Source organism: Microplitis mediator, chromosome 11, assembly GCF_029852145.1.
Source record: "Microplitis mediator isolate UGA2020A chromosome 11, iyMicMedi2.1, whole genome shotgun sequence".
NCBI lineage: Eukaryota > Metazoa > Arthropoda > Insecta > Hymenoptera > Braconidae > Microplitis > Microplitis mediator.
Window position 1 is genome coordinate 15058278 of NC_079979.1, and position 24942 is coordinate 15083219.

Sequence of the window (24942 nt, forward strand, 5' to 3'; positions counted from 1 at the left end):
TAAATAATAAAGTTTAACTTCAATTGTAGTAGCACTATATTGCTAAAATTTTATCATATTCTAAAAATATTCAAGTTTATAGAATGTGGTTTTTTATTTCTTAAACTTGGGAGGTTATTAATGAAAAAAATTGAATAAGTCATGACGAAGCTTGTCCGCCATAAGAGTCTGTGTATATTAAGAACTTTAAAAACGTCATTTTTAAATCTTTTTTTCTAAAAAACTAGACGGTGGATCATATTCAAATTTTGAGAATACATAGATAAAGTACTTCTTTACATGTATACTAAGTTTCAAATCTTAAAGTTGGAAAATCCTTTTTACATTAGATTCGGTCGAACCTCCTTAAGAGATTGAAATACATGATTTTCAAATGCACCGTTTTCATATATAAAGAGTTAAATCATGAAATAAAATGTATATAAACTTTATTTAGTGCCAACTTGGTCAAAAGCACACTGAGAGAAAAAATCGGTTTTCTGAACTAAGGCATCGTAGTTCACAGACGACTCAGCTATTGAAGTCAGTTTCAGTAACTAATACGCCACAGTAAAGTGCTCTACGACTTCATAGTCGTTCTTAATATTTTTAGTTACATATACTAAGATAGCAATAATGAACATAACTAGTTTAGGGAAAGTTTTTATTACTATCAGTTTAAAGTTAACATAACTATAATTTATATTGTAGTAAGCAATTTATTCTTAGTCTAATAAACATTAAGATTATTGTGATGTTAATAATGTACACTTAGTTCTTCAGATCATTTATAATAGTAGCAATAAGTATTTGTGTCTAGATGTACACACTAGAAAATCGAACTTTCTGCGAATGTACTATTTTGACTCATTGTAACTAAACATTCATAGTTACCATTGCCATAATTTAGTATTGCAAGAAACAAAATTATTTAGCGATCTGTAGTGCAAATTTTGTTTTATTGTTACTGAATTCTTTTTTCTTTAATAGCCAACATTTATATGATAAATACAGAAATTTTTTTTTCTATTACATTAAATGTACTTGATGTTTTTCTATTATTACAAAAATTATTTTAGGAAACATTATTGTTAAACATTAATGTCATAATGTAATTTAGTACATACTATATTACAATAAAAAATGATACTAGTCACTCTGTCAAATAACAGAGAAATACTAATGCCAGAATCGTTCTCAAGCTTGGAATATAATACTTCTGAAATAAATTTCTTACCAGGGACACTACAAAAGGTGGGCGCGATCTAGTGGCGAGCACCGAACTACTCCCAATGCTGTTGCCTTGCTCTGGTGACTTCTCTCTCCTCCATATAGATGTTTTCTCCCAAGAAATTTATCCCTTAGTTTAAGCAACTATTCTGTTTTGGTTGGAGCATAAAAAGTTCTTGCGTTAAATAATAATACTCATTCCGAGATATTTTATTTTCTTTAAACAAAAAAGTGCAGATTGCTACAAAAAACTATTACATCTTGCTTCAAAAAAATATCTAATATTAAGAAATAAAAACTTCTGTAACATGTAAAAATTTATCTTGAATTTTTATCTCGAATCGAAATATTTTTTTTCAAGTAAACATATTCTCACGCTTAAATCGAAAAATTTTTACTTATTTAAAGAGTTTTAATTTCTTATTATAGGAGATATGTTTTGTAGCAAGATATGTTAGTTTTTAGTAACAATTGCATTTTTTAGTTTGAAGAAAATAAATTTTCTCAGAATAACTACTATTTTTTTAACGCGAGAATTTTTGTATGCTTCAACCAAAAAAAAAAAAAAAAAAAAAAGTTGTTTAAGCTAAAAGGAAAATTTATTGGGAAAAAAGATATAAATTATCTTGATTGATTTTCATTTTAATAAATAATTCCGAATTGATTGACAACAAAAAATTTTTACACGCCCTTTTGGTACAAAAAAATATTTTTTTTTTCACTTTTTTAATCGATCTTCACATTTTTAACAATTCGGAATTGCTAAGCAAAAAAAATGTTTGATACGCTTCTTTGGCTCAGCAGAACCAATAAGGTGTTTATTTTGCAGTACGCACTTTTGGCATTAGGATCGGAATTTATAGCTAGGGAAACTAAATATTAAGGATATCCATAACTATATTCTCCTTTGAATTTTTTTTTACAGTTGATTATTAGTCAGCAGAAATATTCTATAATTATTAAATTAACTGGAAATTGGTTGTTTAGACGACTAAGATGAAATAGTACGGTTGATACTTTTGTCAGTAGTAAAAGAAACTAAATAAATGCAGTTCTATGAAACGACGACTAAACTCTTAGTTGAGTCAACTATTAAAATTATTTCTACCAACTATCATACAGTCACTAAGCTAACATAGTTTCTGTATCTATATTATGTTAATCGACCCAATGATAAAGGTAATATTGTGTTCACTACTAAGTCTTGATTTAAAAAGATTGAAGTTTTGTAGTGACTATAATGAGGCAAAAATAGTTTCTTAAGATTAGTTAATGTAACTATTTTTTCGTGCTGATTCACACTAGTATATAGTTCCAGTAACAATAAAAATTGGTTAAGGAGACTATATTTTTATATCTGTCGCTGAATAGTTCAGGTTACTAAGCACTTTTCTCTCAGTGCAATGTGTATTAAATTCAACAATATGAATAAAATAACATATCTGAATTTTTTTGAAACTGGTCTCTTCAAAATTAGAGAACATCTACTATTCTTATTGAATAACTTGCTTAATTTGGCACTAAGTGAAATATATATATATATATTAAAATTATGGCTGCTAAACAAAATCATGAAATTAAATAAACTATTTTATTCGATGCGTAAAGTTATAATTTATCGAATGAAATGTTTCTCATTCGGAAATTTCAGTTTATATCTGAGAACGGTTCATTTGAAATTCCCATTTGCTAATGTGTGCAACAAGGGCCGTTTCGTTTGTTCATATATGTGTGAGAAAGGGAATAGTGGCATACCCTCTTAAAGTAAAATTAATAATTTTGAATATCGATGGCCTAATTCTCACACGTCGTAACCCAGACTCAACGATTGCTGAATTTCAAAACACAGTAACTGACAAAAATAAAATTTTTAAAATATGAATTAAATCATATTCACAAGACTTCACTGGAACTAAAAATACCAAAAAATTTGAATACTCTCTAAACATGAATAAGTAGATATTCACTAATTCCAAGTGCAAACCGAACCACTAATTTCAAAAAGTGGTTCGGTTGGCACTCAGAATTAGTGAATATTCACTTATTTCACTTATTCATGTTTAGAGAGTAAATTTGAAATTTGATTTTGAGAAATTTTTTCCTTACTGTGTTTTGAAATTGGGCAGCCGTCAAGATCAATTGACATTTTTACAACAATCGGTTAATTAATTAACTTTATGCCTAATTTCGAAATATTTAAATCTAAAAAAATTTTTGAAATTATTTAGAAAATCAAACTGACTACAATGTAATTATAGCCAGTTTTCAATGTCTCCAGTGCAATTTGTTTTTGTGGATTACGACGTTTCAAAATTATATCGATATATTTTGTTTAACACAGTGACGTATAAAAAAAATTCAAGTTAAAACAACGAAAAAAAAATAAAACAAATAAGATTTATGAAAAGAATCTCTAAGAGGATCGTTTCAAGTACATCGCTTCATCGCACATTTATCATCGTGAAATTCTAAAATAAAAAGGAATGACACATAAAAAGTATAAGAATGTAGACTCAAAGGATTTTCTCCATATATTTTTTTTCTCATATTTCTCAATAACTTTTTTCCCTCGCCGGCATATTTATGCTTGTTTTAATCTCTTTATAACAAATAATAAAAAAGGGCCAAAAAAAAAAAATAATAAATCTGTCCAACAGTTAACTAATTGACTCTCTACCACTATTTCCTCCCTTTCTTACTACATATTTTTTTTTTGTTCATTTCCTATCTCGTTATCTCGCAATTGAACAATTTGCCATGAATAAAGAATTCATTAGGGCGTGACTAAGTCAATTGTGTTCTTGATCCAGCATTAAATGCATATTTTATAGAAGTTGATTTAATAAACTGTAAGCCAAGAGTTTCATAATAATAACAGTAATAATTATACTAATAATTATACTAATAATAATAATAATAATAATAATAATAATAATAATAATAATAATAATAATAATAATAATAATAATAATAATAATAATAATAATAATATTAGAAATGAAGGATGTTAAATGTAGCAAAGTTAGAACAGAGACAGAGAGAGAAAGTTAAACGTGAAAGGATATTTAAATGTGCGATGTAAAATAAAAAGAGAAATAAAATAAACGAGAAGCTTTCTAAGCTCTCGGCATTATCACCCACTACTCAACTGCTGAGAGGAAAGCTCAAGTGTTTTGAACGAGTTGTACGAAAAAGTAATTAAAGGCAACTGTCGAGAAAGTTCTCATCATTCGGCAATTGTTATTCGCGCCCTTGTGAAATGTGTCACTATTGAAAAAATAATTTAAAAATAAGAAATAAATAAATATGAATTAGAAGTAATTAAAAAATTCGATAGGGGATATGAAGTGAGTAAGAGCAAGAGTTGAAGTAAAATCCCACAGAGAGGCACTCGTTGATGATACCTCTGGCATGCAGACGGGCGTTAAACTCTAAACGGCGGGATAAGCTCGCGACAAGGGTTTACGAGCTTTAGGCGTCGACGACCCTCATGGGCTCTTCTACATCCTCTATCACATCCTCTCGAGGCTCTTCCAATCACACCAGCCTCTTAATCACGACTCAGATCACACTGAAGAACACTTTTAAGTTAACTCGAAAATTTACAACTCGGTATAAAAAATAAACAAAATATTAACTTTAAACTTGTTAAAACTTTTTTTTATCTTCAGAACAAACTTTAAACTTTAAATATCATTTAATTATTTCTATCAATGCTTACTCCCGTATCCACTTTTATTCAATGCTGTAGAGGAAGATAATCGTGAAAATAAAACTTTTAAAAAGTTATTTAAACGGATAAATATACACTCGGTTTGATAAATAAAAAATAAACAAACTTACCGGCGATCAAGAGCAGTAGATAAGTAATTGCTTGTTGAACTTTTTTATCCATTGCACTTGAATAAAAGTTTTTTTATACATTTAAAAAAATTTCATCACAATAAATTCACTTGTATACACGTTTTTTTTTTCTTAATTTAATTCCATGGAACTAAATTTTCATTTACTTTAAAAAACTTTTTTTTTTTTTTAAATTTTTTTTTATAAAAATAAATCGTGGGATTAAAAAAATAAATATTTATTTATCGTTAGTCTGGACTTCTCGTGCGGTAATTTTCCGAGTCATCTTTTCGCTCATTGAGCATTGGGGTGCGTAATAATAATAACAATAACAATTATTATTAAAGCGTTCGCGCGAGTTTGAATCGGAGAGACTCGAGGGAATCGGTCAGTGAGTCGGATACGGAGAACGAAAACAAACGCGACGATTTCTGACTTGCAACTGATGTAGGGGATGCTGCATCGGGGAACGTTTGCGCCGGCTTAACGCGCCCGCGCATCGCAGAATCTTCGCGCATACAACCCCCTGCCGCGCTCTGTCATCCCTTATAGTTAGCTCTTTCTTTTTTTGTAAGAAAAATAAAAAAAACAGAAGATGAAGTGAGACGGAAAATTCTCGTATGGCACCCTTATTACTGTTTTTTCTCCTACCATTTACCCTAAGTTACAGTATCTTTCTCCCTTTCGTTCCTTTCAACGGCTTGTATCTCAAACACTAAAGAGTTTCTCGGGGAATTCAATTGAATTCTTGCAAACGAGCGAAGAAAGAGACTGATTGTACTCTTCAACGGCAATTTATATGTTAACTCGAATAGATTGGCTAAAAGTCATGCATATTATTTCCTTAATTTATTATACGGACAAAATACAAGACTAAATTAAATGTTAATTCGAAAATTACATTGTGAATGTTTAGCATAAATATTTTTATTTATGCTTTTAGTCGTTTATATTAAAATTTAGCAAAACAGAAGAAGAAACGAAAAATTTTTCAATGGTAGATTTTTTTTTCCTTTTACTCTAAATTTGTTTAAAAATTTTGAATGTCTTGTGAGATTGTCGTAGTACAGAGTGATTTTAAAATATCCATACAAAGTCGCCGAGCTTCGAAATTTTCCCATAGATCGGCCGATGCCTGGTTTGCAATGATTGGCCAATAAATGGCTAACTATACTGGCCCGTGCATGGTGAATCATTGGCAGCCGTCTTTTTGCTTATAAAAACGGCGCACAATTAACCGCCGTTCGTTGGCCAACGGTTTGATCGAGTGCTCTTGATACCAAGCTTTGGCCGATGATTGATTGCCACGATTAGCCAATGCTTGCAATTGCCATGCTTGGCATACCGTCATCATAATCCGATATTTAGCCGATCTTTGGCCGATGCTTCAAAATTGGCAGCCATTCACGACCCACTTTTTTTTGTTTGCCATGAAAAGACGAATTTCAATGCCCGTTTACGCGTCGGGACGCAAAAATTTCAGGTCAATACAATTTTGCAGATTTTTGAAAAATCGGTTTCTTACTTAAGGCAGAAGACGTCTAATTTCTGCCGGCTAAATTAATTTTTCACTTTATTTTAACGCTGTCTGATTCGTTTATTTTAAACCTGAAAATAATCATATCTCCTATCAACCAAGTTGACAGTTCAATTTCTACGTAGGCTATTGGTTTAAAATTATCACGTTTTGATTGTCTTCAGGCATTTAAACTCTTGCGTTTAATACTTGTAATTATGAAAAATATAGTATGTGGTGCAGGATAAAACAGGATTTTAGAGTGTGATGTCGGTTTTGCTCTGGCAGTCACTTACACTCCCATCTGAAATATTCTCGTTTCATCCTTCGTCACTCAATAAACTATTAATTAAAACTAATATTCCCGCCACTAAATTTTCATTAGAAATATAGAGATCGTTCTCTTGAATTTACAAAATTTTTCCGGCCTAATTTCGAATATTAAGGACTTAGTTCTAAATTTCAATTAAATTTTTTAAAATCAGTTAAATTCAGAAATTTTGATAAAAAAAATTTTATTTACAAAAAATTCTATAAATAACAAAAAAAAGTTTTGAAGAAATTTGAACTTCTGATTTTGAAAAAAGTTAATTGTATTTCTATACAGGATTTTATTATCGGTTGACTATTTGGAAGGTTTTAACTTTCGTAAAAAAATGAGTGACAAGTAAAACGATTATGTGTTCAATTACGGATACTAAAAATGATAAATAAAATAGTGGATGCATGTTTTCGTAGAAAAACTATTTTGTAAAGTGTAAAAATATTTCAATGAGTAGTATTTTTCAATCAATCAAAAAGTTATATCAAATGGAATTTTATGATTAATGTTTGACGTACTTTTTTTTTTATTGTTTCTCTTTGTAAACATGAACTCTCGTAATAACACGATTGTTTACTTCATTCCTTTATGATAAATTTCTAATAAAAACATACTTGTGAATTTTTTTTTTACAAAACGACAGACTTGAAAACTAGTAAAGAGAGAACAGGGAACAGTTCCTGGAGTTTATGAATTCTTTGTATTCCGAAGCATGCATACGAGACGGATTTAACGAATAGTGAATTCAATCTCGTGAATTTTTTTGCAATATTATAAATCAAAACGTAAAGTTGTTAATAAATAATATTAGTCTAGTTTAATAATGAACTGATGTCTGATCATTTTTACCCGAAGCCACCTTGCGCCCTAATGACCTTTGACATTAAAAGTAACCAGAGAATCGATTGATTGTATTGAATTTGATCCGATAATTATCAAGAACATGATTAATAAATGAATCATGAGTGTTGAAATTTAACGTAAGTTTGAAATTATAAATATAAATGGAGTAGAATTCGAAATTAATAATATATAAGAGAAGGTTTTAAAATATTTTAAAAATAAGGACAAGATGGCACAGGGACGAAAATGAGGCGAAATCGAGATCGGAAAGCCGTTAAGCTTGTGCACTAACGTTACGTCGACATTCCAACCCAGCTGGGGATAATTGGAAATTGCTCAGCTACCGCAATATACCCTCGAGTGACTCTCTGATTCCATGACACTATCCAGCACTACTTAACCTCCACAAAAAAAAATAAAAGATTTTCCAAAAAAAAATTAAATTAAAATCTCTTTTATTAGTAGAATTATAAAATATATATATCTGACATATTTTGCAGCAACGTTTTTTTCACGCTCACTGCTCAAAATTGTTAACCATGTAATAAAAAAAGAACCCTCTCATTAAGGCTCTAAATTAAAATTTTCAAATGTCGCTTAGAATTTCGTAATTTTTTCCACAATAAACAAAAACAGAAAATATTTGATTCCATTTATTGATATTTTTACTACAAGAATATTCTTCCGGACTTATAGGTCATACATATGTTATACATAGTTTCATATATACAGAACATGTTAAAACCTTTAGAAAGTATTTAAATTATTTTTTTTTCTATACTTTGATTTAAAATCCCTACACATTTTAAAATTTTCAATTGATCGTTATTTTCTTAATGCCTTTTTTCTAAACCATTTAATCCACTACAAAATTGTTGTTCAATATTTCTATGTAATGTCGAAATTTGAGTACCAGTATTAATTTCCATATTTTGATTGGGGCATCTTAAAAAATTGTTAGCGAACCCCAAGAAGAAATTGATCAAATCGACGGAAAAAATCTATACTGATCTACATATATATCAATTTATTATCTACGCAGATCTAAAGGATTTTTTCCCGGGACTTTTGAATTTCAAATTAGTGGATATTACAAAGAGAATATTTTTTTTGGGTCTACTAAATGACTCCACAGTGAAAATGAGAAAAATGTTACTGCCAAAATGCCACATTTTGGAATATATATATGTATATATAATATATTTATATTTGCTATAGATTGAATTAAATTGCAATCTCGTTGCACATGAGTATGATAAATAGTTATAGATAAAAAACATAGGATATATAAATAAATATTGTTTCAAAACGATAAGCAGATAAATAAACCAAACGTCACTTTCGAAATAACAATCGCGATTGGATCTAAAGTGGAAAGAGGATAACGTTGTTGTTTCGAAGCAAGAAAAGATGAACGACGAAGCCACCATTTGAAAGTTGGATTCGTGTATCCGAAAATCCTGAATTCAATTCTCGGATATACATAAATATATATGTGTGTGCGCATAAATGTATCCTGGTACTACACTTCACCTCTGTACGCTTTTTCATATATATCTATCACAAGAGTTAGGTGAAAAGTTAAATTGATTTAGCTTTTGTTGTAGTACAGCGTACAGTGTCGACATATGAATTACCTTTACTAACATTTGTAATTACTCACAGCATATTTTAAAAACAGTATAATAATTATCAACTTTATAATCTACTGTTCATAAAAAAAGTTTTGTCTATAGACTATCAATTTTTGCACACCTCAAGCGCGAAAGCGCTGAGGGTGCTTAATGATCGCTCTAAAGTTTTTGACTCATTCCCTCACATTAAATTTTCTCTATACTTTTTTTATTACAATAAAATGGGTCAAATTTTATACTAACACGAAAACAATTTGTTAAAGAATAACTTCGACCCAATCTTAAGTCGATTTATTATTCCATTAATTAAATATGAATTATTTTAATCCCAGTGACACGAGTTGAGAATTGTCCTGTATGAAACTTAGTAAACCAAATAACTCTCGATAGACACAATTAATCGGCCTAACCTTTTTTTTATTATCTTTGTATTATTGATCACAAGAACCCTATTGAAAATCACTATCTAAATACGTCTAGTTTAATTGTAATTAAATGAAATAATAAAACTGATTTTTCACGAAAAATTTAGCTGCCATTTTTATTTTTACTGTTGTAATTATTACAAAAGTAAATTTTTTTTTCTTTCTCCCCATCAACTACTGGCAGCAGCACTAGCGTAAAACAGTAGAATTGAAAAAAATGAGCGACATCTACAACAAAAATGCGGGATATTTAGAAAAAATTTAAATAAAAAAAAAAATTAAACTGGAATCAAGAAATAAAAAAATCAAATTAATAATTTAAAAGTTGAATAAAAATTCATAATAAAAAAAAAATAAAAGTAATGATTAAAAATAAAATGAGCGATTGAGGTGTGCAATTTGGGATTTTCCAACATTTTTTCTTTATATTCACTTTTACGTCCACGTGGGTAAATTCATTTTTTAAAAATTAAATATTTTTATACTGATTTTTTGTCATATAGTTTTTTAGTTCCCAGCAGAAAATTACTAATTAATGGTAAAAATAATATTGAGTACTTTCAATAAATAAATTATTTAAAATCTCTAAAAAGCTTTCAACTGAATTAAAACTCGATAAAATATTTAAACTAACTAATTCATATAATTTATTTACGTGTACTCTATTATTGACAATTTTAACTCGAAATAGAGAGAATATAAATAAGAGTTTTGTAATAAGTTTGCGGTTTTATGAAAAATTTAATTATATTACACAAGTAACATAAATAATTTTCTTTTAATTACTGGTACAGTTGATAATTAAATATTCATAGATTCATTTTTTTTATATGCGAATTTTTTACGAAAAATAAAAATTAAATTACTTAAATTTCATGAACAATAGATCGAAAAAATTTATTTATCGCAGTTGTCAAAAATTGATGAAGCTGGATTTCGAATGCTGAAGTTATTTGGTCTTTGATGGAAACTCAGATTTATTAATTACAATATATAATTCAATGCCTTTGCTATTGCAAATTTGTTTTGTAATCATAGTTAATTGCTGTCAAGGTATGATGATTATGAAGCCGAGCATTATGTGTAGAAATAACAAGTATGAATACCGAAAGGAATAATTATCCTACGTTACTAAAAGGAGTTTACAAATTTGTATAGTGACGAAATTTCCATTGAAAACTTGACGTAATTGGTAACTTGAGCGACATTCAATAGACTAAACAGAGAATACATATTGATATGAAATCTATTATCTGTTTTTCTAAATATTTTGTAATCTATACTTATAACGAAAATTATATATGGAAAGTTGGATTACTAAACGCAGAATCGATAGGAAGTGGTTGCTCGTTATCTACATACATTTTGTTTATGTATACCGACCTCATTCATTCAAATTTTTTGGTAATTATAATTAAACCTTTTAGTGAATAGTATATTTTTTCCTGCTATGAAAATGGTGACGCGACCGGAGATCCGAAGACAATAGATCCGCGACATTAGATCCGCGACAATTGATCCTTGCGACGATTGATCCGCCGATAAAATTTATTCATACACATAAATGTGAAAAATTTGTGTGTGAGTATATTTTTTATGTTACACGCACACAAAATTAGTGAAAAAAGGGCGTAATTTTTCACATTAATATGTGTGTGAGTATATTTTATCGGCGGATCAATCGTCGCAAGGATCAATTGTCGCGGATCTAATGTCGCGGATCTATTGTCTTCGGATCTCCGGTCGCGTAACCATGAAAATTGAAAATTTCCAAAAACTAGAGAAGTTGTTGATTTCGATCCGACTTTCGAAAATCGAGTTTTCATCAGTTCTCGAGGTTTTAAGGTCCTAGGAAGCTATTCAGAGTATTTCCGGATGAACGTCCGGCAGCGTGTGTGTGTAAACTTTTTTTGTCCAACGATATCTTCCAGTAACTAAATTTTTACTATGTTGTTAGTAGAAATTGCACTTTATTTGCATACTATCAAGTACGCTGAGAAAAAAATTTACTAATATTTGATAAAATGATTTGTCAATATTTGATCCATTATATATACCAACTTTACGACTGTATTTATTAATTATTATCCTACACGGTAAGAAATATTTTGCGGATATCACTATGCCAGTATGGGCGTGAACGCCATACTGTATGGTATCGAATATTTTTATAGGTTGGAAAATTGTATGCATAGATGATTCAACCATTGCGGGAATAATAACATTGGCAATAGTTGTTGCGGACGCCGCAATGTCAGTATGGCCGTCAGGCCCATACTGCGTTGCCGTATCCACATTGTTTCTGGCCGATAAACCTAGTCTAACGACATCTATGTAGTTTTGGTGGTAATACGATAGTATACATTGATTGGCTCGCCAGAAATTATGGCGGGAAAAACTAGTAGCATTGTGCCCTCGGCATTGTAGTATGGGTCTCAGGGCCATGCTGTTTCGCCGTGCCTGCTATGCATACGTGTGAGCAATACAATAGCTCTAGTACTATAGAATATAGTAAATAACGCCATACTTCTGGGACTCGTTACAATACTGTCTTGGAATATTTCACATACTATTTCAATATCTGTCTTGAGACCATACCAGCATGGTGTTAAACGCCATGCATTTCTTATCGTGTACACATATGAAATATCGATCTTTCCATCGACTAAATATTAATAAATTGATATTAACTTTTGATAGGTCGCTGATCAATATTTGGTAGAAGTTTACTATAGTATACTTTACAATGTGCATGGGAAAGATTTAGATATTTACCACATGTCCTCACAATATCAAACTTTTTTGGTAATTTTTACTAAAAATTTCTTTGAATGTAAGTCGAGTTAGTTAAAAGCAAGTCAAAAATAGACATTTGATTTTGACCTGCTCTTGGTTAGCTTGGCCTATGCTTAGTATTCATTTGTCAAAAAACGTCAAATTTGACTTGGTTTTGGCTTACTTGACTTAAATGTAAATTAAAAAAGTTAAATTTACGTTATTTTTTTTACCCAGGAAGTTTCAAAATATATTTTTTAATGCAGTTATTTGTTATTATGTTTTTTTACGAATAAAAATGAAAATTTAAACACTAGTTGGTGAAAATAAAATAAAACTATTTAAACAAAATAAATATTTAAAAATAGGTTTACGTACACAATGGTCGTTAAATCTCAAAATAAAACCGGTTACATTTAATTGCGACTCGAGCTATCGATAAAAACGCTGCATTTAAATGAATTATTTTTTAAAACTGTTAATTATTTATTTAATTAATGAGGTATGTAAAAATATTTTTGCACATACACATGTTAAAAAAAAAGTTATAAATATTTAAAGATTTCGTTGATGATAAAAATAATTCTTTTATCACTGGATGTTTCACTTTTATTAAAACTGCGATATTTCTATTGACTATTAATGTGAGCTTATAAAATAGTATATAAAAAAATAAATAAATCATAATATCAAATACTAGCTTCAAAAAATATTTTTTTCTAGGTCAGCTAATAGTTAATAAATCATATTCTTTAAAAGTTGATTTAAAAATTCAAAAAAATAATATACGAATAATAAAAAATGCAACCCCTACTTTCATCCTACTTCACAAATCCCTCAAAGCAAAAGCAAAACTTTATTTTCCAACCAATTGAATTTTGTTTACATATTTTTATTCGATCCATATCAAATGTAATAACAAAAATTTTATCTACTTTATGTAAATAAAAACAAAAATTATTGTGAATCCACTTCTCATAATCATATCAGTCGAATAATTAGAATACACGGAACAGAATATTAAAAATTAATAAATAATAGTAAAAAGTGGAATCTGTTATTAATAATTAGTACTGTTATGTACTTAATGCAAAGTAGTTTACTAATTTTTGTAGATTCCTAAAAACTACTATCAATTATTTCAAAAAGTAAGTAAATATTATTACTTTTAGGTATAAATACGTGACTTACTAGTGAAAATTAATTAATTTATGGCATACATCTATTAAAAAGTAATGATTGGTCAAATTAAGAATTGCTATCTTAGATACTGATTTTTCCAGCCGAAAAATTGCAAAAGTTACTAACTTTTATTTTATAAATTCGATATCACTGATCAATTATTAGCTTAAAATATCATTTATTCATCATTATAAATTAATTTACAATATACATAAATCGAATAAGTGGTAAATAATAAAATGAAAAATTAGTATACTAGATATTGATTTTTTGCTCATAAAAATACCGAAAATTTTTAACTCTTGTTTTATAAATTCTATCCCATTGACTAATAATTAATATAAAATGTTATTTATTCGTTGTTATAAATTAATTTATTATATACATAAATCGAATAAGTGGTAAATTTTTTAAATTTTTCTATGTTTATTTGAATAGTAATAAATAACTGTAGATACCAATTTATCGATTCTTTTTCATATTAATTTTAATATACGAAATTACAAATTTTGCTCTTCTATGAGTATTAAATTTTAATATAAATAATAGCCATTTTGTAATATAGAATGATCGTGGTTTGATATTAGTGTACAAATATACTAATTTTAAGTCAAAAATAAACTACAAACTATTAAAATTTTGAGCATCATTTTTTCCGTGTAATTAAATAAATAAAAAATAAGTATGCGGATAAAAAAATAAAAATTATAAATTTTTAAGGCAGAGTAACAATTATTGTTAATTTGCGTTCATGCACTCAGGCCATAGCGTATATCAAACTAATGTGAGAGAACAAGTGTGCACGAGAGTCACGACATATAAGTGGTTAGGTTATGCAGTAACGGAGTAAAAGGGGAAGAGATCATTGGATTAACGCTCCTTGGACTGATCTTACCCAACACGCAAAGCAGGTACACTATAATCTAATAACCCAAGTCTGTAGACAACAAAGTCTCTCGACAAGCTCGGCAATCTGTTCTCTTGTACTTGGAGTACAATAAGAAAATGTACAAAAGATATGATACCTTTCTGCAATAACATTTTACCTTATTTGCAAGTCATGAATGCTTTTAAACATTATCTATTTTCATGCTTTTATTTTTTATTTATTTATTTTCGTTTTTTTGGTTATAAGCATTTTTATGACTATGACAATGATAACTATCTCGGGACTTTGTACTGGATTCAATAGAGTACAAACTCGGGAAAAGTTGTAAAGAACCAAGGCGACGACAGTAACGGAGAAATCTCAGTTGCGAAAAGTACCTCTACAAGACCGCAGTATATTTTCTAGCCTGCGCATAACTGTCTCGAAACGTGCGCTACTAAAAAAAAATTAAAGTTACTGACGATAATCCACTTGCTTTTATCTTTTATTCTTTCCTAACAATATTTTTTAACTTCCCGCTAAGAAAATCGACGATTTTCGAAAAATTGGGAAGTTATTGTTTTCACCCTGACTTTCGAAAATCGAAATTTCATCAGATGTCGACGTTTTGAGGTCCTAGGAAGCTATTCTGACTATTTTCAGAAGGATGTCCGAGTGTCTGTATGTGTGTGTGTGTGTATGGATGTAAACTCTTAATATATTTTTAATGAACTGACCGATTAAGATTTTTGAGGTGGCAATCGAAAGAGTTCGTTGGCCGTCAACTTTTCTGAAAATTTTAAATCGATCGATCAAATAGACTCTAAGATATGGAAGAAAAACAAAAAAAAAATTTTTTTTTCAGTTTTTTTCAAATTTTTCAGAAATGGCTCGATCGACTAATTCCAAAATCTAATCAGGACAAGAACTCAATAAAACGCGTCGATTGCCGCCTCAACCATCTCAATCGGTTTATTTGTTAGAGAGAAATCGATCGAGAAAGAAATGGAGAAAAACAGTTTTTTGCGAATATCTTCGAAACAACTGAACCAAACAATTTCAAAATTTTATCAGCTCTAGAACTCAATAAAATACGCCGATTGCCGCCGCAACCATCAAAATCGGTTAATTCGTTCGTGAGATATCGTGGGAGAAAGAAATGCTAAAAAACGGTTTTTTTCGATAACAATAGCATACCAAAGTATTTTCGAGCTCGAAGTGCTCGAAAATGTACTCACAACGATGTTTTCGAGTTCCTCGAGCTTGAAAACAGCGGGAAGTTTCAGGGCTGGCCCGCAGGGTCAACCGATAGACAGATTTTTTTTTTAAATGTGTATGGAAAAATCTGCAGCAAAATGAGCCACCATTTAGAGGAAAAAAAAAAAAAAATTTTTTTTCGTTTGAAACTTTCATTTACTGAGTAGGGGAAGGGAAGTTGACCACCCCGGGCAGTGCAGTCACTCCGAAATTTTTTTGAAGTAGTTCATTTCACCCGTAGTTTTGTTTTATTACAGCCATCGGTAATTGAAATAGTAAATACTGTGAAAAAAAAAATTTTAACTAAAAATCTTCTACGCCTGGGGAGTGACCAACTTGCCCCTTTATTTGTTAGAAATCATAAATAAGTTATTTCAAATAAAAAATTTCTTTTTTTTTAAATGGTGACTTAATTTGCCCCAGGTGTCTGGATTGTGTCGGAACAAAAAATTTTGAGTTTTAATGATGAAAATGTCAAAATAAATGTCAAATAAATTTAGTAGAATTGAAAAATATTTTTCCACACATGATAGAAATGTAACAAATTGAATAAACTAGATGATAGATGAAAAAAAATGTTTAAAAAAAAAAATGTTGCCAGTTTTTTTTTAGTTTTATTTGATATAGGAATATATATATATATATATATTTTTTTTTTAGTAAGTATAAAAGCAGATTTTTCGAGATTGCAATTTTTGGAGCCGTGTCAGAGGACAAACGTCAACGCTGAGCGTTTTATCGTAATCATCTCTCTGCCCTATGTCCATACAGCACTCGCGAAAAATCGATTTGCGTAGGCTTTATGACCATCAATAATGATAAAAACGGCAAAGAGTATTACGAAATACTATTCCGTCGGCAGAATGTTTCCTGCTTTTTATGGTGAATAAAAAAAAATATTTAAAAAAAATTCTATTATGCTCATGTCAAAAAAAATTGGGTTACTATTTTTTAAATCACAAAAATATATATAATAATATAGAAATTCTCTCGATGTGTATACGCATTTTATTTTAATACCGGAAGTATTTTAAAGTAATTTATTTTTCTACGAGATTTATATTAAAAAAATAAATATAAATATTTAAAAAAATAGAGATCGAAATTGAATAATATTTTGGTAGTAAATATTGTTTTAATATAATAAAGTGTATTTTTTAACAATAAAAAGTGAATAAATATAAAATAAACAAGGGTAACATTTTAAAGCAACAATATAAACCGAGGCGAAATGTAGTCTGACCAAAAGTAGTTGGTATCTCCTTGTCCTGACATACGACACTTTCAAGGACTCTAGACTCTCTAGACTTTTCTATTTAGATTCCTTTTCCAAGCATACCAGGATAGTACTAGGAGCAGTGGCAAAAGCAGTAACAGTGCCAGCGCAGAGTAGGTTGAAAGTGAGAAATGCTTGCCGGGACATCGTGTTCCCGTTATCGTACTCGCCGGCACACTTGGTGTGCGTTATCGCGGCCGTTACCTGTCCTATCTCGCAAAAATATATTCCTCCGTGGTGGCCATGAAGAAAAGGAGTATTTTCATGAGCAGAGATGGGCGGTAAGGAAAGAGACGTTGTGGCTGGATGGCAATCGATAAGGTTCATCTTGTCACCCAGATAACCTCTTTCTCTCGGAAAAAAAAATATATACTTAAGTACAACATAAAAAATATTATCTCAATAATTTATTGCAACTCCCATAATTTCATTGATTTTTTTTTTTTCACAAACTTTCTTGCGTACTCGTTACTGTCAGAAAAATTATTAACTTGTTCTTACAGTTTGTCAGTTTAAATTGATAATTATTCATCAAAATTTCTAAGCCTGTTGCCAGCTATATAAATTAATCGATAAAGTTTTAAAATCGAATTTTAAGAGTGCGATTTTATAGACAAAATTATTTTTTATAAATATTTCATTTTTACAATAAATGGATACCGAGAATAATTAAAATCTATTGATCAAAACTTTGACTATGATAAAAAATTCGAAATCTGGCATAAAAAAATTCAAAAAAATTATGATATCAGAAGATCTGTAGGGATCTGAGCAGATCTCATTAGATCTAAATGATTTCTACGGCAACTTCGCATGGTGAGAAACAAACATGTAAGTAGTGATAAAAATGATACGGAAATTAGCCGACGTCTAATAACCCTGGTCAAAAAATTAGATCTGTTTTAAAATAAATGATAAATTCAAATATTTTTTCTTTAATTCAAGTTTATAAATCGTATTTATTTTATATAAGAATTTAATAATAAGTGAATTATTGAAAAAAAAATACGGAATTTGTGTATTGTCTACTAAGCGACCATAGGATAGCAAGAACTACAAGATATGCAAATAAATGTACAGATTATAAATCATTTATTAGAAACTTTAAATATTTAGAAATTAATTCTAAATTGAAAATAAAAATTTAATATACCAAACTCTCATTGGACTCATGTGCGGCGCAAGAACGTTCATAAAGTAAAAAAAAAAAATTGATATTCATACTTGTAGAGTATGAAAAGTTTTAATGTTTAATTCAACTTTGAAGTGTAAAGTTTGTTAAACTTCAATGGAATATTAATAAACCTATAAATTTATTATTATTGTTCTAACATATATATGCATACATACATACATATATATACTTAAAGTGAGATTATCTTTTGATAACATGGTCGATTTTAGTCAAAATTATTTTACTAACTCGAATCCATTCTACCTTCTGTAGGTCAGAGTCGTTTAGGAAAACTCACTTTGGCCCACTTTGAACGCGTTCTCATGCATGCCCGTCAAATGAATATAACGTTACACAAGAGGATTTTCACTGTCATTTGCGGCTACTGCTAAAAGCTTTTTTTCTTTCATACGATTTTTAAAACTGACTTTTTTCTATGCCGAGTAAATTAAATTTGAATCTTCTCTATTCATTAACAAAATAATAATTAAATATTTTTGTAATGATGATAATAATAGTAATAGATGATAGAGTAGCAGTTATTAGTCCACTTAAAAGCATTAAAATCATTATGGTAAATGCTAGGAAATTTAACTCGAAATTAATGGACGGTTATAGTAATTATTAAGGAAAAAAAGTTTAAAAATAAAACTAAATGATGGAATAATCAATGTTATCACTACGGGCGAATTGGCACGAATGCTCAGGCCATTTGGGTGTTAACAGTACACGGGAATGGACGAAAAAAGTGATTGTGAAACTCGACTCTTTATTTTATCCAATTATCAATGTTTCTCATGCGAATACGCCGTTAAAAATAAAATAAAACAGAAGGAAATGAAGTGGAATTGATGTTTAAAAAAAAAGAAATAACTCTGAATGCAAATTAAAAATAAAAAAAGTTGGATAAGTTTCCAAAGTACAAATAAATAAACAAATAAATTCAAACTTTCGCAATTATAAAATATATAAGGGGATATAATTCAATATTATTTTAGAGGTTCTTCAACTCTTTATTAATGTCCTTAATTTGAACTGAAGAAAGAGAAATTAACACCGGGATATCTCATTACTTGGCTTACAGACTCATTTCACGAAACTCTGCTGTACTCCTGTCTAATAGACCCAGGAGCAACATTAGCTTAAGTGAGTTAGTCGTCCCATGGCATCAATGGAGAAGTAAACACTTTTAACAGTCAGTTGGACAGGAAAAAAAAAAATTAAGAAAAATTTCTTCTGCCATCCGCATTTTCTTTACTTTTTTTTTGTAACCATCCATCGCTTTATTTATTTGCACTGTAAAAAATCGGGAGTAAATTCGGAGTGAATACGGGTTTTATTCAAATTCGAATTGGAGTTTCGGAGTTTTTACAAAAAATCACTCCGCATACGGACTAAATAGGGGGTTTGTCTTTTTAGCGGAGTGATTTCGGAGTGGTCTGGATTTTATTTCAATCCGCATTCATTCCGATTTTGAGTGTTAATATTAAAATAAACTCCCTTTCGAAGTAAATTTCACTCCGAGGAGACTAAATAAATAAACAATTATCCGCTCCCCATTTACTCGGAAAACTTTTTACAGTGTATTTATTTATTTAGTTCTTCGTCATTATAAATTTATTCTATGCAAATTAGGGCACAACTTCATTTGTACCAAAAAAAAACTCTACCATTCTAATATTCTATCAATTTAGAAGTCTACCAATGATTCTCTACTTGTCACCATACTGACAAAAAAAAAATTGTTACATAAAACTTGTTCCTTATTCTATTGATTTCACAGGAAAAATCCTGTTGCTGCAACAGGATTTTGTTCTGTTGCTCCCACAGGATGTGTCCTGTTGCAGCACCTATTTATTTTTTTCCGTGTGCCATAATAAAACTCTACCCAACAAATTATTACCTTATTAGAATTCGATAATTTAAAATCCCTACCACAATAAGACACTACCATTTTAATTCACTACCATAATAAAACTCTACCATTATTGATCTCTACCAGACAGTCTGTAAAAAAAATTTCTCTATGTCGAAATTAGAGTCACGAATTGAAAAAAATTCATGTAAGCCTAAAATTTACCAGATTCTCCTGACAATTTCTATATTTAAAAATAATTATTTCTATATTTGAAAATAATTATTATTTTTATGAGATAGCATTTAAGAGGATTTACTTTAATAATCTATAAATTGAGCCTTTTGTTTTTGGATAAAAATTAGTATTTATATTTTTATCATGAGCTATTTCACGTACAGAAAATTTCTACCCGACGTAAATTTATACCGATTGTATTATAGTTATTATTGGTGAATTGTTTTGAGTATTATAGAAACTCAACGATTATGGCAGACAATGAGAAGCAGAGAAAAGAAGACTCAAATAATGAAATGTTAATAAATACTTGACTGTCTTGTTCACATATAAAAACCTCTGAAAAAAAATAAAAAAAAATTCAAGCGGATTAATAATAAGCTAGAAATGGAGCTCTAGAAATTTGGCTTTAAAAATTTCTGCTGCTTGATGGATTATTCGATTGTTTGAATCTGCAGGGCAATAAAATAAATTTAATTTTGTGTAGATTAATTATTACATTTAATTATTTATAAACTTTTCATAAATAAATTTTTTTGAATTATAATAAATGTCACAAAATGTTGTATTCTCATGTCCGAAAAGTTTTTTTCAATGCTCAGATTCAGTGATCGATCACATAATCATGGGTTTTAAATAATTTTATTAATAATTTTTAATAATATTTACTTACTTTTTGAAATAATTGATAGTAGTTTTTAGGAATCTACAAAAATTAGTAAACTACTTTGCATTAAGTACATAATAGTACTAATTATTTATAACAGATTCTACTTTTTACTATTATTTATTAATTTTTAATATTCTGTTTTTTCCGTGGGCCATGTTTCGAAATGTATTTTATTGGATTTTATAACCGAACTAAAATCAAAATTTGTGTAAAATAAATTCCAAAATAACTAAGAAAAACAATTAAATATTCTAATTGTACAAAATAATGTGATAATTAATCGTCGATTTAACTTGAAGAGTTGAAACAATTTTGTAACGTATAATAAGGATAAAAACTTTTACATATCTATATATACATATATATATGTGAAGCTGGTTAGAAAGCTCATATTATTCCACTACTCTCGGTAAGCGCTTTATCTCGAGCTCCAGATCTTCCAGCCGAACCGTATAGTAGTATAGACCTCCCGCCTGTCTTCCGTCTACCTCGTTTCAAAATCCCCGCGGAATCGAGCCAATGTTTTCACATATCATGCATCTGTATACAATCTACCTTGTGATGCGACTTAACCCTTCTGGGTACACCTAAAGATATTTCCGTATACATAAAAATTCCATCCGAATATCGTTATTTATATCTTTACAAATTTTTTTTCTTTATCAAAAAATATTTAATAACTAGATAAATATATATATACTTTTTTTTTTATATCAATCTTTCCAATTAATGTTTGAAAACAAACATGATGCGTAAAAAAAAAAAAGTTAAAAGATAATAAATAAAAACTAGTATTACGTGTACATAGAAATATTATTAGTAAAGCAAAAAGCTCACTCATGTTTCACGTAACTAGATATCGAAGTCTCTCGTATATTGTTGATGTATATATATATATATATATATATATATGTATGTACACTAGAGACTTTTATCTGTTGGGTTGTGAAAATCCATTGATCTTTTTTTTATTTTTATTTCTTATTTTCTTTCTACAGACACATATATGTATATATGTATATATATGTGTGTGTGGTTTATGTACTATTTCAACAATTCGTCTCATTCTAGTCACTAACATCAAAACGATGATGGTAATAGTATATATAATATATATGTTTGGTAAAGGTGGTAATGGTGTTGAGTTTGAGGTGGAAGTGGCAGTGACGATGGTAAGGATGCAAGTGGGGAAAACGAATTCGTCGAGGCAAACAGTTTTCATTCGATCCTCCAATGGGTATTAAACGCGCTTCGCTAGACCAAGAGTGAAATTCTGGTCGGACGATATAATGGAATTTTTTATTCTCTCAGGAAGTAGAAAAAAAAAGTAATAAGAAGTAAAAGAACAAGATGAAAAAATATAAAAAATGAACAAACGGAGGATGAAAATTATAGATCGTTATGAAGGTCTTGTTAGCGTATACTGAGGTGTCTTGATGAGAGAATTTCCACGTTGGAATTGAAAAAAAAAAAAAGATTGAAAATAGGAAAAGAAAAATATAGAAAGAAGAACTTGATTAATTCCATGAATTTTGCAATTAATTTTATCCGTGCCCGACTACGTACTCTCTACTCTGTCTGATTAGATTGGGAGTGCACTACTTGTCTTTCGTTGGTTGATGAGATTTTTTTCGTTATGGATTCAAGGAGTATATCTAGAATAATCTGGACTGTTTGTATGACGGGTAGGGGGAGGGTAGGGTAGGGGGTACTAATATACGTGACGTATAGAAGAAAAGATTAAACAAAAGGGGGTAAATTTAATCCCAAGTGTCGATCAATTACGCAGCCAATGGAGAAGGCATTTGGCCGGTTCGTGCTACCGGAGATGCTTGAGTAACCAAGACGCATGACCGTGACAGGAGTAATAGAGTGTGCTAGTGTTTTAGTCAATCTGTAGCTGCCTGAGTAAGATAAGCAAGAGTGATGAGATTCGAGCCCTTTTGGTTTGCCTCGCTATTTTATTTTACTCTCCTCTTTTATAATGTTTTATTTTATTTTTTGTTGCCGTCGTGATTACGGTATACAAGTTAATCAGTTTTAATTATGTAGCTGTGCTTCTGAGATCAAAGTTCATTGAGATTTTTCTAGTTTTATCGTGAGAGCAACCCGAAGAAAAATATAACATTATTAAAAATCTCAAAGTAATTATGCGTGATTTAATTATTTAAATATTTCGCTTTCATAACTTTGGTCAAATTTTCATCTGTCGGATGAAAAATAAATTTTTTATAATTATTAGGGTAGAATGGAACCCGAACAAGTGCCTAAACAATTTTTTCATTTTTGTAGACTTTTATTATTTTGTTTATTTTTAACTTTTGTTTAAATACACGGTAAGAAATGCATGGCGTTCAACACCATGCTGGTATGGTCTCAAGACAGATATTGAAATAGTATGTGAAATATTCCAAGACAGTATTGTAACGAGTCCCAGAAGTATAGCGTTATTTACTATATTCTATAGTACTAGAGCTATTGTATTGCTCACACGTATGCATAGCAGGCACGGCGAAAAAGCATGGCCCTGAGACCCATACTACAATGCCGAGGGCACAATGCTACTAGTTTTTCCCGCCATAATTTCTGGCGTATCAATCAATGTCTACTTTCGTATTACCACCAAAACTATATAGATGTCGTTAGACTAGGTTTATCGGCCAGAAGCATTGTGGATACAGTAATGCAGTATGGGCCTGACGGCCATACTGACATCGCGGCATCTGCAACAACTATTGCCAATATTACTATTCCCGCAATGGTTGAATCATCTATGCATACAATTTTATAACCTATGAAAATCTTCGATACCATACAGTATGTCGTTCACGCCCATACTGGCATAGTGATATCCGCAAAATTTTTCTTACCGTGTATAGTGAAACCTAAACTGGGAATCGAACCTAGATCATGTCGGTATCGCGCCGAGTGCTCTACTAGTTGAGCTATCTGGTACTATACTATATTCCGTCCAATTTGATCTATAACTTATTGAGCCACACCGTTCATCGTACGGTAATACACCAATTTTTAAATATAGTGAAACCTAAACTTACAATTAACCCTCTCAATAAGACACTTTATCGATAAATTGAGAAAAATATAGATAGCCCGAATTGGGAATCGAACCCAGACCTAAATTTAAAAAATTTATTATCATTTTTTAATATTTTTTTTTTTTTAATTCGAGTTTTTAAGATTGCCGTTTTACCCCTGTTGTTTTTTTTCAAAATAAATAATAAAAAAAAAAACATGAAAAACATTCTTCGAAAAAAATTTATTTTGAATTTTTCATAAAAATATTTTAAACTAAAGATTCTTAATAAAAAATTCCTTTTAAATTCTTTATAAAAATAATTTAAACTAAGGATTTAATATCGTAAAATTTTTCAGATATAACATCATAGATTATTTAATATTAATTAGCATAAATATTAATTTATCGACATACTAAAATATATTATAACATAATTTTTTAAATTGTCCCAATAATTAATCCGAAATAATTACACATCACGACAAAATCACATGGAGCTATTATTTAATCTTCTTTCCGAGCAAATAAATTAATTATTATCGTGCCTCTGCATAATTTAATTTATAAAATAATGACACAATAAATACCGTCAGATATTTTATCATTTTTTTACCCTCATAAAAATAACTCATATTTTGGATTATAAAAAAAAAGTATAGATGAATAATGAACTCAACAATTTAAAAAAATACATGACTCTACATAATGTATATATAATATATAAAGATCTATGTTTGTGTAAAATGAATATAAAAAAAATATATTGGGTATAACGTACCAGTAGTTATCCTGAATGGAGAGCTGGTTTTAAACATTCTC

At 29.4% G+C, this 24942-nt stretch overlaps 1 protein-coding gene across 3 annotated transcripts in view; it reads right to left on the reverse strand.

Annotated features, from left to right (window-relative positions):
• LOC130677794 (uncharacterized) overlaps window positions 1–24942 on the reverse strand; it is a 211547-nt gene that overhangs the window by 86454 nt on the left and 100151 nt on the right. For 2 of the 3 annotated variants that reach the window (XM_057484660.1, XM_057484659.1), the window contains exon 1: window positions 5053–5482. The exons of the other annotated variant lie outside the window; for it this stretch is intronic. In XM_057484660.1, coding sequence (XP_057340643.1) covers window positions 5053–5104 — 52 coding nt within the window. In that variant the 5' untranslated portion in view covers window positions 5105–5482. Of the gene's footprint in view, window positions 1–5052; window positions 5483–24942 lie in introns of those variants that run through there. 3 annotated transcript variants of the gene reach the window in all.